At 39.0% G+C, this 15,860-nt stretch overlaps 1 protein-coding gene across 1 annotated transcript in view; it reads left to right on the forward strand.

The window, feature by feature from the left end:
* The window catches only part of ADAM19 (ADAM metallopeptidase domain 19), a 1,509,956-nt gene that overhangs the window by 1,198,508 nt on the left and 295,588 nt on the right, over positions 1-15,860 (forward strand). Inside the window, exon 16 of the mRNA XM_044069332.1 lies at positions 11,816-12,017. Within this exon, the coding sequence (XP_043925267.1) occupies positions 11,816-12,017 (202 nt within the window). The remainder of the gene's footprint in view (positions 1-11,815; positions 12,018-15,860) is intronic.

Below are 15,860 nucleotides of genomic sequence, written 5' to 3' on the forward strand. Positions count from 1 at the left end.
CACAATCATAAAGTCTCCCTTATAAACAAACACATTCAAAAACTGAGAAAACTAATAACCTCATGCATATCAAAACTAGCCCTAAGTGGAGACATCCACCCCAAGCCTGGCCCTACCATCTCCAACCCCAATCCTCATAATCAGACTAGAAACCACTACTTCTCCCATATTACAGCCAATAGAAAGCCAAGTGACTTCCTTCTACTAAGACTAAATATTAGAAGTATATCTAACAAAGTCCATGAACTCCATGCCACCATAGACTTGTACTCCCCAGATATAGTCATCCTGACAGAATCCTGGCTAAAACCTCACATTACCAATGAGCAAATACTCCCTACAGGTTACGGCATACTAAGAGTAGACCGGCTAAACAAGAAAGGAGGTGGTGTAGCTATAATATTTAAATAGCATATAAACATCCAGATCTTAAAATCATCAGCTCCACAAATAGGCAATAAAGAAATAATATATACCAACCTCAAAATAAACCAAAACAAAACCATCAACATAATTGGATGCTACATCCCACCTGGCCAAAACATCCCTCCACTAGAAAACCTCCTCAGCTGGTCTACCCAACATCTCCCCCAATAAACTATCATTTTAGGTGATTTCAATATTGACTGGCAATCCTGTTCTGGCAACCAGTCAAACCAATCATGTAAACCTTCATGGCTTCACCCAACTAGTCCAGTTGCCAACCAGGATAAATAAAAACTCCAGCAAGCACACTACCCTGGATTGGATACTAGTCAGTAAGAGCCCCCAGTCATATATAACAGACTGCTTATCAGATAGCCTCAGTGATCACTCCCCAACATTCCTACTCAAAAAATACCTATACCAAGCTAAACCTGTCATCTGCCGTCAAATACGTAAAAAACTAAACTTTAACCCACTCACATTCATCTCATCCCTCAAAGAATGTAACTGGAATCCTCTAAAGTACCTCAGTCTTGATGACGCAGTTGAATTTTTTAATACTACCTTCCTGAGCATCCTTAATTACCATGCCTCCATAAGACTTTCCAGAACCAAAGCACAACCCTCCCCATGGCTACAGAAAACCACTAAGTCAGAAATGAAAAACAGGGATAAAGCCTGGGAGCACTGGCGCAAAACCAAAACCCCCTCAACTAGACAGTAATTCCTAGAACTACGCAATAGAGTCAAAAAGCTAATAAAGCAGGACAAATTCCAATATTACCAGTCTGCCCTAGACTGCTCACAACACAGCCCCAAACAATTCCGGTCCTCCATAAACTCCATCCTCCACCCAGGTAAAGTCAGTACCCCTCCTCCTAACATCCCTCACTCCTCAGAAAATATTGCTACCTCATTCAACACACACTTCACACAAACCATACTATCACTAGCTAAACAACACAACCTCCTTCCCCTCCAACCCACACCTTTAACTAGTAATCTCCCCACTGCCTTCTCTTTTTCTCCTGTACCTACCTCCAACATAATAAAACTCTTAACTAAACTTAAACCCACCAAATTAGCAGCAGACAACCTCCCAAGTGAATACCTACAAATCGCAGCTGATGCTCTGGCCTACCCAGTATCCATCTTGATTAACCGATCTCTGTCAGAAAGTTACATTCCCACACTGTGGAAAGTATCACATATAATTCCCCTCCACAAAGCTGGACCCTCCACAGAACTAACCAATTACCACCCCATAGCTATTCTCTCTCCACTCTCCAAAATACTAGAGAGATGCATACACTCTCAGGTCTCAGACTACCTCCTTACTAACAACCTCCTTTCCAATACTCAGCATGGTTTCTGACCAAACCATAGCACCACCACTGCCTTACTCTCCTTTACTAACACTATCCTTCAGCAAAAAAACAATGGCTATCTCTCCTCTGCTAATTTCCTAGACCTATCTAAAGCACTTGACATGGTCCCACACAAACAACTTATGTCTGTCCTCAATAACCTATCCTTCTCTCAATCAGTCACCAACTGGTTTCAGAGTTACCTGTCTGACTGCCAAAAATCCGTTGTATGGCAGAATGACATATCTCCCCAATTACCTGTCTCTATAGGGGTTCCCCAAGGATCCATCCTTGGACCCCTACTCTTCTCTGTTTACACCAATAATCTAGCCTCTGCCACCAAACATGGCACACTCATAAAATACGCAGATGACTCAGCCATCATCTGCTCAGCCCAGTCCCTACCCAAACTGCAAAAAGTCACACAGGAAGCCTTTTCCTCTGTTGAAACTTGGTTATCCGATGCCCAATTAATACTCATCCCAAACAAAACTAAACTACTCATCTTCCAACCCACCAAACATACTCAAAACAACTCTCACTTTAACATCACAGCAAAAGACAACACCACTATATACCCAACGGAACACACCAAATTGCTAGGAGTGGAAATAGACAATAAACTAAAATTTGACATTCACATATCCATGACCATAAAAAAAGTCCACAAAAAACTAGGAGCATTATACAGAAATAAGTAACGTCTCACCAAAACAACAAAGATTTCAACAGCAAATTCCCACCTTATCTCCACCCTACTTTATGCCTGTCCAATATATACCAACCTAAGGCAATGTGATCTAAACACGCTAGAGACCTGCTACAACAAAATTGCCAAATTCGCCACAGGGGTATCCTACCGTAGTCACCACTGTCTCTCACTTGCTGAACTGGGCTGGCTGGAACTCCCTCACCTCCTTCAGTGGCATCAACTCTCACTCGCCCACAAACTAGTAAACCATCTACTAAACGTCCCATCCCTCCAGAATCTACTCCAACCCTATTGCACTACCAGACCACTAAGATCCAGCAACAAAAATCACTTGCAGATCACTAAAGCCAATAACTCTGCTGGTGAAGCACTATTCTCTTGCACCATAGCCAAATTATGGAACTCCCTCCCACCCACAATTACCTCCATACCATCATGCACCCACTTCAAAACTTTAATAAAAGCGCACCTAAAAACATGCTGGATATGCCCTTGCAACTCCCACTCTAATATCACCCACCCCATCCAACCACTACCTTTCTTTCCACTCCATTAACTACCTTGATTATAGTAAGCTCAGATGCTCATAAGCCTAGTACTTATTATACAGCAGGAACTTCTTATTGTAACATTTGTTAATGTCTGTTATGTACTTCACAGATAAAGATTCTAGTTGTCTACTGATGTACTATGTTCTTCATCTGTAAATATGTTGTAAGTAATTGCTATGTTAAATTGTTAATCGCTATGTAATCCAATGTAACTACTGTCTGTTTATTTTAACTGTGGAGCTTTTCTCCCCGGGCCTCCGCTGAAAATGGACCTACATCCAGTCGGACACTCCCGGTCAACAAATGTAAATAAATAAATAAAAATAAATAAATAAATAAATAAAGTGCTTAAAGCAGAACAAAGACATTTAGAATAACAGGCACAATAAGCCTTCACCAGCAATTCCCAGCTGAGAAGGTTGTAGGCCACACTCTCCTACCACAAGAGTCTAGACCACAGACCTTCCCAATGTAAAATAACTGGTTTGGAGCACAAGTGCTTAAACCATAACTAAGACACTTTCTGAATAACAAATACAATAAGCCTTCAACCAGCAATTCCCTTTCCCAATTTGCTCCTTTCATCACACTTTTTGATCACATCTGCAGCAAAGGAGCAAAACACTAAATCTCATTTTTAACATCATCTGGAACATTCTGTGAACACAGCCAAGCAAGCCTCCTTAAAACCATACCAGAGGCCATAGCCCTGGAATAAGTATCAACAGAGTCATACACACACTGCAAACAATGAGTACTGATCTGTGCAATAGAAGAAATGAAGTTAATTAAAGCTGATTTCTTCATCACAGGAAGAAACTGTAAATAAAACATTCCTCATACTCTCACAATATGTCAGAATTAACTTTAACATATGAGCCTGAAAATTTTAAAATTCTGAAATTTAAAGTTGCATAAGTATGCACTTTTCCCCCATACCTATCAACAATTTTCCCATCCTTATTGGAAAGAGTAGTAGTGGAATTTATTAAGTGCTTAGAAGCAGAGGAGTCAATTAAGGCTATAGCTGCTGGGTTAGGTTTGGGAATAATGTATAAAAGTTTAAAAGACAGAGAAACTTTATACATCCTGTCTGCTTTTTAGCGACGGCTGGCAGACTATCAGGAAAATTGCAGGCAGTAAGACACACATCTGGTAAAGCAGACAAGACAGGAAGAATGGGTGTCATTTCTGCAAAATCCGTCTGTAACAACTCTTAGTATTTTTGAGGTACTGAGAAGCCTAAGTGTTCTCCCACTGAAAACACTGGGATGTTCTAACAATAGTCTCGGAGAAAGAGAAACCCTCACAGGGAGAATCAGAATGAGAGCTTTCCCCTGATTCTGAGTCAGAAATCTGAGGACAAAAGCCCTGAATCCATCCCTGCATCTTCCTGCTCAGATTCAGAATCTTGAATCTCTTCAGGAAAGGAGGCATCCCTCTTTCTTTTACCAGAAACTGCCAGAACAATCAGTAACCTCAATCAAAGCCTGAACCATTCCCAGTAAACTACTCCTATCCAAGGAAATTTGAGGAGGAGTAGATACCTTTGGTTTTCTGTTTCTTTTTGACAAGAACAATGGGGCCAACTATGTTACTAATGGCAGACACTGCTTCTTCATGGATGGGTACATAATTCTGACACAACAGGAAAACTTTCCTTTTTCCCTCTCTCAGGAGCAGCAACAGTGGTTCTCCCTTCCCCACTGAGGGGCTCTCAACAGCACTAGAGGATGTGGCTAACCCCTAGTCCACAGAGGCTGAAGTTGCTACACTAGACACATCCAGGGAAAATGATGAGTGGTCTGAGGTACAGTAAATCACCACAGCAGAGTCACCCACCTGCGTTGGAGGCAAATTAGGAGCCTGCTGTGGTGGCAAAGTGTGTTTGCTTAACTTTTTCTTTTTGTGGCTGGAAGAAGGACTGACTGTGGTAGTGACAATCTGTTCTATGGTCAAGCTAAAAATTAAGCCTCTATCCTAGGAAAATAAGCAACAATGCCCGTAAAACTACAAGCCCACAAAAGCTACTTTTTTAATAGAAAAAAAACACAGTAAAAATTTCTTTCAAACACTGTGGCAGCCACACAACCTTAAAATAAACACAATTTCTCCACAGAAAGTAGCTTATCAGTTAGATAACTACTTTCAAACTGAGAGAAGCAATGAGTGTTCCTTTTAAAAGTATGTTACAGTCTTCAGACAGTCCATTTAAACACAACACTCCTAGCTTTAAAATAACTTTCCTGAAGAGGAAAGTAATAAGACATCAGTAAAAAATGGAAAGTATTTCACAAAGGGGAACTTATCTGGCCAGCGAAGGAAAGCACAAGCCGGCTGTCAATTCTCAAAAGCCTCAGAGGAGTGTACTCTTCAGTGGCAGTAAAGCTCTGAAGGACACTGCACCCAAAGTTGTCTTTTGGTCAGTTCAGCTTAAGCTGCCTAACAGATTGGGTGCATGGAATATGCCCTGAATCTTTGGAAGCTGGCTGGCTGTTTTATCCTTGGCAGGATATAACACATATAGCTAAGGGTATTGTAGCAGTAATCAACATGAACAACATCTACACATCCTGGAATTTTATGCATATTCGAAAAGGTGTCTATAATATTAGCCATTTTGCAGAAATTCTGCATTAATAACACTAACAAGTGAAAAACTAAAAAAGAGAGGTGGAACATTTTTAGCATATTTATACCTTTCTTTGATTATTTCAATAGGATATTCTCCCTTTTAGAGCAAACAAAACAAAATAATTGAAGGACATATTTTAAAGAAGTGTATTTAAAGTAAAAAAAAGAAAATTAAATTAAATAAAAAAAAAATCTTTGACAAAAGACAGAAATCTCTCCAGATGTTTATATTGTGACACATAAAACAGAACTTGGGTACAGCACTGGGTTGTCTGTTTATTTCATAATGAAACAAATCACAATAAGAAATTGAAACAACATGGAATTAAGAAAACTACTAAAATAAATAAGGAGATAAAACCCAGTATATTCAAAAAAGAAAAAAAGGAAACTTACTAAAAGAAACTGAAAACTTAATAAGATTATTCTTCTGATGTAAAAAGAGACAAGCACATTTAAGAATTACCATATGATTTTTTGAAGATAGGAAAGTAAATGGTGCAATGGAAATGATGCAGAAATGTAATAACTCAAGTTGGTTATATACCCTCATTTGAAGAACCACTTCATCAAAATGCAAACTTTAACAACTCATTTAAGGCTCTGAGCTCTAACAAAATAAAATGATCAAGAGGAAGAGTAGGTAGAATAAATAGAAACACTGGTAAAATAAGAAACTCTGATGAACTAGGAAATAATAATATGAGCAAGAGGATACAGAAAATCAAGAAATAGGCAGAACGCAAGGAGTCACTGTCACACCAAATAAACAGACTAGAAGCATCATTATTGACACTGTAGACAATACAGAATGTTTAATAAATGAAAATGTTTGTCTGAAGCTGAAAATGAGGAAATATAGAAGACAGTATTGATATTCAGGGTAAAGGATCATTAGGTTTGGAAACATCTGAGGAGAGAAAATAAACAAACATACCAACATCAGAACTCAGTAAATGAAATTAAATAAAATGAAATAAAAACTCATATGATATAAATATAACCGCACCAAATGGACATAACCAAACATCTGTAAAATATAAAATAAACTTTAATATGTAATTTTTGGGAAAAAAATTAAATCTATAACTAAAATAAGCGATACTCTAAATATTGACATTTTGAAGAATAAATAAAACATAAGAAATGAGAAAATACCAACAGTAAATGTCTCAGCATATTAGAGGTACAGAAAATAAACAAGTTCAGGAGAGACTGACAAAAGAAAGTCTACAATAGCACAGAAAGACAAAGATACAGAAATAAAGGACAGCATTATGCCACAAAAAAGTATAAAAATTGTGGACAGGGAAATACTAATATTGGACTTAGACTTAAAAATGACTGATAAAAAAACATATAGATTTAAATAAGCAAACAAGACCAGTATTGTGCTTTTCCATGAATAAAGTTAAGGATGTACATAAAACTTCACTTAAGGTACTAAAGTTCACATAAGAAATTTATAGTAAAATATATATATATATATATATATATAAATTAAAAGCATATTGGGGGATCATGAGAACAAACTCTTTGTGTCAGTAGTCAATGCAGTGAAGAGAAAAGCTTAAATATACATATCACCATTACTTCCCTACCCAAACTTTCACCAAAATTAACAAAAATGTGTTATCCTATTTATAGTAACCCTGGTGGTCAGGTGTCATGGTGGTCAAGAGGTAATTTATTGGATCCAACTGAAATGACTGAAAGACAGCTCTGGTAGCATATGGATACTTACTGAGCTTACATGTTCTCCAAGAGCATACCAAAGATAAATTTAGAGGATTTGTCTTATATAATGATTTTTTGGACCTACATAGGGCAGATTACAAGGTTTGTATATGATTTGAGTGTATCAGTCAGCTTGTTATGTAGGTGTTGTGAGGTTTCTGAGTATAGGTGATGTGAGTTGTGCGAGAAGTATATGTGTGTATATAGGACAGATGCCGCTCTTAAGTATGACTGTTTCTACTTGTCTGTGAATACGTTTGCTTGAGTATTTAAAAGCAGTGGAGGTGTCTGTTATGAGTGTGTAATGGAAAGTGAGTAGATGAAAGCATGCTCTATGTGGGTTTTGTTTTTGTGTTTAGATGATCAAATAGTATATTTGTGCTTATGTGTTTTGTGTATGTATTGGTTTGTTATGTACATGTTCTTGTGTTTGCAATTTGTGTTGGTTCTGTGTGGTCCAATGAGTGTTAGGATATGAGTGCTCTGTGTGCAGGTGAGGGTTGCAACATGTGTGTTATTTGTCTGGGATCCTGTGGTGTGTGGGCTGTGGTGCTAGCAGAGAGTGTGTTTTTGTGCAAGGTGTTTCACCAAATATCAGGAGCTTGTGGTGTGTGTGTGTGTGTGTGTGTGTGTGTGTGTGTGTGTGTGTGTGTGTGTGTGTGTGTGTGTGTGTGTGTCTGTATTTGTGTGTGTGTGTGTGTGTGTGTGTGTGTGTGTGTGTGTGTGTGTGTGTGTGTGTGTGTGTGTATTTGTGAGTATGTGTGTGTCTGTAAGTGTGTTTTCCTGTTTGTGTTTTAGTATGGCTGTGTGATAATAGTGATCACAGTGAGTGTGTGTGTGTGTGTGTGTGTGTGTGTGTGTGTGTGTGTGTGTGTGTGTGTGGTATGTGTATTTGTGAGTATGTGTATGTCTGTAAGTGTGTTTGCTTGTTTGTGTGATACTAGTGATCACAGTGGATGTTGGTTGTGGAAGACGTGTAGGTTGTTTTGCAAGAAAGGAAGTTTGTGTGACTTGCTCTGAGTCCCAAGAGTCCCAAGCAGCAGTTGTTCCAAGGTTAGTGCAGTCTCAGAGTTTGTCATATACATTGTTGTGGGATGCCTCTCATGTTAAGGCATGCTCTGTTTGTGTTTGTGTGAGTCTGTGTTAGTGCACTTGGAGTGGTGAGTGAGATTAGTGTGTTTGTGTAGGCATTCATATGAGTGAAAGGGTGTGTGTTTGTGTAGGCATTCATATGAGCGAAAGGGTGCGTTTCTTGATGGTTAAGCTAGTCAGTGAGTGTGCTTGGCTGATGTTTTTTATGATTAAATGCCTCTCAAATAGTTTGACCTCAGAAATTCTGATGACAACCAAAACTACTGGGAAAATGTATATACATTTGTCTTAACACTTTACAGTAAACAGATTAGTCTATAAGGAAAACTCATATGCATTTTTGTGAGAATCAACATTTATTTGCAAGAGATTTACTGCATCTTTCAGAGGTAGCAAATATGGTGATTATATACAACCATCATCAGTCCCGCTTTCCCATTTTTACATGGGTTTGGGGTGTCATGACAACTGTGGCCAAATCTTTTGATTCAAAGCAATCTCTTGCCTTCAACAGTCATACTCTACAGTCATAGATCTTCTCTCATGCAAACCATCCATCTATTGGATGGATGTCCTCATCTTCCCTTACCTTCTTCCTTTCTCTCCCAAATTTGCTTTATTGAATTGCAGTAGAAAAAATTTCCTGTGTCAGGAAGGGGTAAATCACACTCCCTATGACCAAAACGGACTGAGATCTAGGTGTCTGCCTGTGTCTGGTGCTAACCACCATATCTCTGGGCATGTTTTAGTTTTCACCAGTTTCTTATGCTGACGAGACTAGTAAGGTTTCTACTCTTTTCTATAGCTGTTGCTAAAGATGGTATAGATTTCTGTGACAGGCTGAATATTGACATAAAAGTAGGTGTCCCTGCAGCTAAAGTAAGGAGCTTGTGATGCACACCAAAAGTCCTAAAATTCTTAGCTCACCTGGTAGGAGTCATTTGTTAAATATAATCATGATCATTATATTCTACAGGAGCATTTGTTGGTGATTATTTTCATTAGACATGGATGAACCTGGAATAATTAAGACAAACAGCTAAGGCAATTATTAGTTAAGCCTACAATTAGAAATCTTAGTCTTCTTCTTCTTCTTTCGGCTTTTTCCTGGTTAGGGATTGCCACAGCGGATCACCTGTCCGCTCATAATTGGCAGTGGAGTTTTATGGTGTCGAGTTGCCAGCCCGGCGCCCTACCTTCCACAGAAGGCACACACATGCACACACATCTAGAGTCAATTTAGAGTGTCCAATCCACCTACAGCATGTCTTTGGGGTGTGGGAGGAAACTGGAGCACCCGGAGGAAACCCACGCGACCACAGGGAGGACATGCAGACTCCGCACAGAAGGCATCCCAGCCGAGGATCAAACTGGAGAACCTCTTGCTGTGAGGTGGCAATGCTAACCACTAATCTTAGTGAAAAGTGAAAAATTTCAAAGTATAGTGCTTCAGCTATATGAGAAAAGTGACCAACTGACTGACATTGTGGGATATAAGACTGCTCAGTGCAGCAGCTAACGAGATCTGAGAAAGATGTAGGTTGTGGTTTCTATTATAGATAGACTTCAGTTTCCAAGCTATAGAGAGAAAAGTAATCTTATACATGGGAAAGTCTAATTGCTTTCCTGATCTGGCTGGAAGATTGATGTCCACCTACAGCTTAATCCTTCTCCTTTTATAAATGTCCTGCAACTGCACAGACATACACATACACACACACACACACGCACACACACACACACACACACACACACACACACACACACACACACACACACACACACACACACACACACAAAATCAACTGTTAATGATTACATCTACAGTCAAATCTCTCAACTGTCCAGATTTCTGCAGAATATCCAGATTTTGTTTCATATTTTTGGTCTGTTCCTCATAAATTTTTTTGGTCCTCTGTGAAATCTTTGAAGACTGAAGGCAGAAAACAGTGGCAGACATTTGAGTTTCAGACTTCATGTCCTGCAGAAAAATTATGCTAATACAAAACCTGTTATTCTGTTGACATTTTAAGATTATAGGGACAGTACTTAAAAATTGTCCCTATTTTGGGGCCTTTGCCTCCCATTATTTGTGTCTTTGTCTAGATTTTTTTTGTGCTGAAAGGTTGATAGGTAGAACTATGAGCTATGTAGATTTGAAGAAAATAAGACCCTAAACCATGCAGTATTAAGAGGCAACATAATCAGTCTCCAATGACCAAATGCAATCAAGAAACAAAAGGAAAGTGGCTTAGTTGAGTAAATTTTAATACTTGGAAAAAATGCCCTATAAAATGATAAAATCCAAAAACTCAAGCTTTAAACAAAGCATATATTATTTTGTGGTGGAGCAACAAAAAAAAAAGGCGAACACTGTATGAAATCAACTTTAATAACAATTGTTAAGTGCTTTTCGTTTAGTGCATAGACTAAACTTCTTCAGACCTGAACAAGTTTAGTCTATGCACTAAACGAAAAGTGCTTAACAATTGTTATTAAAGTTGATTTCGTACAGTGTTCGACTTTCTTTTTGTTGCTTTGATATCAGTTTGGTTTTGTTTCAACTGTTATTTTGTGGTGGACTTGAAATTCAAGGTATAATTTAAATGTTGTACTACATATAAAACCTTTAACATGTGATTAACTTAAACATCTGTAGGCAGGTATGTATGTATGTATGTATGTGTATCATACCCTAGAATGTTGGTTGTATTAAGTTATTCACGTCATCTGTTTCTTATGATAACACTGAATTAGTTTTGAGTAGAGTTGTTAATACACATGTACAATATCATTAATTATGACATTAGGACAACAATGCTAATATTCTGCTTTTAATTGCTGTCATGTGTATTTGGGTGAGACACTTTCTACTAGAAAAGTACAGGAAGCAACAGCTCAGCAAAAAACTAACCGTAACATATAACTGATCCATTTTTTACAAAACATATTAGTTGTGTAATTAAAATGTGATAGTTATGGGGGAATGGATGGTATTGTGAGATTAAATATCAAAAGAGGCACCATCCAGCTTTCTCTAATTATTTAACTTGGCCAAAATGTGTTCTTATTCCAAGGCCACTATACTATACCCTCCATTTTGCTGGCATAATTCTTGGATAAATCACTATTATAACACTTTGCCATGTCACTCTCTAGATATTTCTCTACAGTTTTAAATTTGTCCCTTCACATACTTAAAAATGAATCTGATGGTATTGTGTTCATTATGCTTTGAATGTCTATTCCATGGAATATCCTTACTCTGCCTCTTTTATCTTGTGTTCCGGAAACAGGGATGTCAAATGTGGAAAGATACAGTGTCAGAGTTTGGCAGACAAACCCAAAGAGAGGAATGCAGTTTCAATTGATACACATATTCCACTGGAGGGTCGGAAAATAAAGTGCCGTGGTACCTATGTTTACCAAGCAAGCGAAGCATCAGATATTGTAGATCCAGGACTTGTGAAAACTGGAACAAAATGTGGAGATGCCAGCGTAGGTTGAAATTATTTAATTTGCTTCTATGTGTTATAAAAAATTATGTTTTGCAATTCAACTTTCATTTTATCCAGTATCTTCAGATTGCAGTTTTTTGAGGTGTATTCCCTCAAAAGTATATTTGCACTACTTTCCTTTCCTGACTCTACCAATCTGAACATTGTTTTATTCAGGGTCATTGTAGAGATCATTGTTGGTTGGAGAGAGTAGAACAGAAATGTACTCTTTCAAGGACAGTTTACTCTTTCTCCATGTTTGTGTAATCTTCGAGTTACTATACATCATAAGGAGTGGAGGTACAGGGAAAATGTAACACCCTGGAAAAAAGATGCTTTAATTTTGGTGTTTTGATGTTTGTTTCTTTGTTTATTTATTGTGAGTGCTTCTTTGTGTATTTTTTAGTTTACATTTTTAGTGTTTTTTGTAGAAGTCTACTGAATTTGCTGAATTTGTGTCGATTGAAGACATACTCATGGGGACATGGGAGTGTACTTTTCCAGTATGAGCAATTTAGATATGAGCAAATATAGTGAAAGCTCAGATCATGTGTTTGTACATATGACAATACATATATATATATATATATATATATATATATATATATATATATATATTTATATACATAAGAATGTGAATATTAAGGAATTTTAAACATAGGCAGATGAAAATAAACATCAGCTGATTTACTATTCTTGATTAAATTATTTTTCAAGTTTGTCTTACACAGCTGAGTTACTATAAATGTGCATCCTAAACTTCCACTGGAAAATGATGTCAGGTCAACAGTAAGTAGCCAGTGGCTGCAGCCAGTTCTTGTACAGCCATACCTCTCAATGTCTTAGTGCAAGAAATCAGGACAAAGCCTGACAAATTGTAGCTTGCTACAGATCCCCCACCATACCCCAAGATTCTCACTACACCTTTCTAAACATACTGGAAAATATTAAGATAGAACCAAACACCCTAATACTGGGTGATTTTAACTACCCTGCCATTAACTGGGAAAACTACTCATGTCCCAACACCTTTGCGCAACGGTTCTTGGAATTCATAAATTCCAATGCCCTGGATCAATTAATCCATAGTCCCACCAGGGGCTCCAATATCCTAGACCTGGTCATTACCAACATGGGAAATCAATGCTCCATACCTATGGTCACCCCCTTGTTAGTCAGGTCTGACCATAAGCTAATCACCCTTAACATCCACATCCCACCCCCACCCCCCAGTAAAGAAACCACCATAAAAAACTTCTCCAAAGCCAATTTCATGCTACTCAAGTCAGAAGTGACAAAGTTCATAACACCCATGCAAACGGGAACTGAAAGTTCAACTGCTGAATCCTACACTAAGGCACTGTACGAGCACATCCACTCATGCATGAATCGTGCCATCCCAAATAGAACCAAAATGCTCTCATCCAAAAAAAAGAAGCCAATCTGGTGGTCCCCTGCCATAAACAAACTTTACAACAAAAGGAAGAAACTTTTGCGGAAAAGAGGAAAATCCCAGGATGCAAAAAACTCCCTTACTAGCCTCAGTAAGAAACTGAGATGCCTCATAAAATCCTCCAAAGCTAGTTAAGAAAATAAAATTGCCAAAGATTCCAAAGACAACCACAAAGCATTTTATAACTATGTCAAGAATCTAAATGGCAATGCTCAGATCTGCTCTGAGCTAAAACAGAATGGCATTAAATATACTGATCCAAAGGATATTGCCAATATCCTGGCAGATCGATTCAGTGCCAACTTCACCCCCTCTCACCCCCTAAATGGCCCATCTCAATACCGGAAGATTGCCAAATTCCAGTAATAACGGCCACACAGGTACAAAACGCACTCTCTAAAGCCAAGAATACAGCATCCATGGGACCAGATGACATCCCGGCTGTGTACTACATGAACTACAATATGAACTGGCACCTCACCTAAGTGTCATGTTTAATCATAGCCTCACCTCAGGTTTCATGCCCACTGAGTGGCGCAGAGCTACAGTTATCCCAATCCACAAGGGGCGATCCACCTTGGATCCCGGAAACTACCGTCCCATCAGTCTGACAAGCCTTATCTGCAAGGCCATGGAGCGTATTATCATGGAACTTATAAACAAAGACATTGGCAACCTTCAAACACTGGACCCCACCCAGTTTGGCTTTGTGAAGGGCCGATCTTGTCTCCTGAACCTGATTGACTTCTTTGAATCAGTCTCCAGAGCCATGGACAAGGGTAAGGTGGTCCACACAGCCTATCTAGACCTTGCCAAGGCCTTTGACACCATCCCCCACTCTGTAATCATAGATAAACTTACTAAGTTGGGCATTAATCCCTATGTCACCCAATGGGTTGCTAAATGGCTTACTGATAGAACCCACACTGTAAAAGTAGCCGACTCCAAATCCAGCTCCAGACAAGTGACAAGTGGAGTACCTCAGGGTTCAGTCCTGGGGCCGCTCTTGTTTGGCATCTACTTCTCTGAAGTACAGGTCAACTCTAAGGGACTCTGGCTAACAAAGTTTGCAGATGACTGCAAACTGGGAGCCATTATTGAATCCCCAAATGATGTGGATACTCTACAAAAGGGCCTTACAGAAACAGATGCTTGGTGCCAGAGCCATGGGCTCAAGCTCAATGCCAAGAAATGTATTGTTATCCCTTTGGGAAAAACATGTATCCATGAATTACCATATAGGTGGCAGTACACTAAACACAGAAAGTGTGATAAGAGACTTAGGGACACAGGTGGACAGTGGTCTCACCTTCGATAACCACATCGCCACAACAGTCAGGAAATCCTTCTATGTGGCACACCTCATCACGAAGGGCTTTTCATCCAGAAAAAAGGAGGTCATTGTCCTACTGTACTCATCCCTCATTAGACCCATTGTAGAATACAACGCCCCATTTGGTATGTACCTCTCAAGACATCTGCAACAACTGGAAAGGCCTCAGAAATACCTCACTAAAAGAATCACAGGCCTAAAGCAGATGCCTTACGCTGACCGCCTTAAAAAACTCCAGCTATACTCTGTCGCATATCGTCTACTCAGAGGCGATCTCTGCTTAACATACAAGGCCATGTCAAACCCAGAGCTGTTGGACATGCTACACTTAAAGAAATCCCAATCCCTCAGAGCTACACGCTCCAGGGATCTAAACCTTGTCATCACAATAAACAAAACATGCTGGAGGGATAGGTTCCTGACCCAGAGACTCCCCAGACTCTGGAATAGATTGCCCATACATGTCAAGCAGAGTGCCTCTTTGGACCTCTTCAAGAGGAACCTTGATGATTGGATGGGAGAAAGGAAATTCACCCCAGGAATCACGTCAGTCGCCCTGCTAGACAGGGGTCCAGGAAAGTAAATAATGTGGGAAGAAATAGCCAGGGAATTGTTATGGCTAGGCTTGTATAGGCCCTAGGGCTGATAGCCTAGTACCAACCTATGAACCTATGAACCTATGAACAAAACGGGGGGACAAAGGCCCAAAAATAGGGTCAGATTTTAAATATTGCTCTTATAAACTTAGAAAGTTGCTAGAGTAACATGCTTTGTTTTAACATACATTTTCTGATGGATTTGAAGTCTGAAACTCAAAGGTATGTCATTGTTTAGTGACCTCAGTCTTCAGATCATCCCAGTGATTTGCCAGAAAAAACACAAATTTTGTGAGGAATACACCAAAAAATATGAGGCAAAAATCCGGACATTCTGCGAAAATCCGGACAGTTGATAAGTATGTGTACAGCTGCCCCTCACTTTGGCTTTCTGTACTCTGCATCATAATGTGTGGCAGTTGAGAAGTACTATCTAGTGAAGCACGACCACATCTATAGTGC

The sequence above is a fragment of the Protopterus annectens genome, chromosome 4.part0 (assembly GCF_019279795.1).
Source record: "Protopterus annectens isolate FY-2018-M chromosome 4.part0, PAN1.0, whole genome shotgun sequence".
NCBI classification, from domain to species: Eukaryota; Metazoa; Chordata; order Ceratodontiformes; family Protopteridae; genus Protopterus; species Protopterus annectens.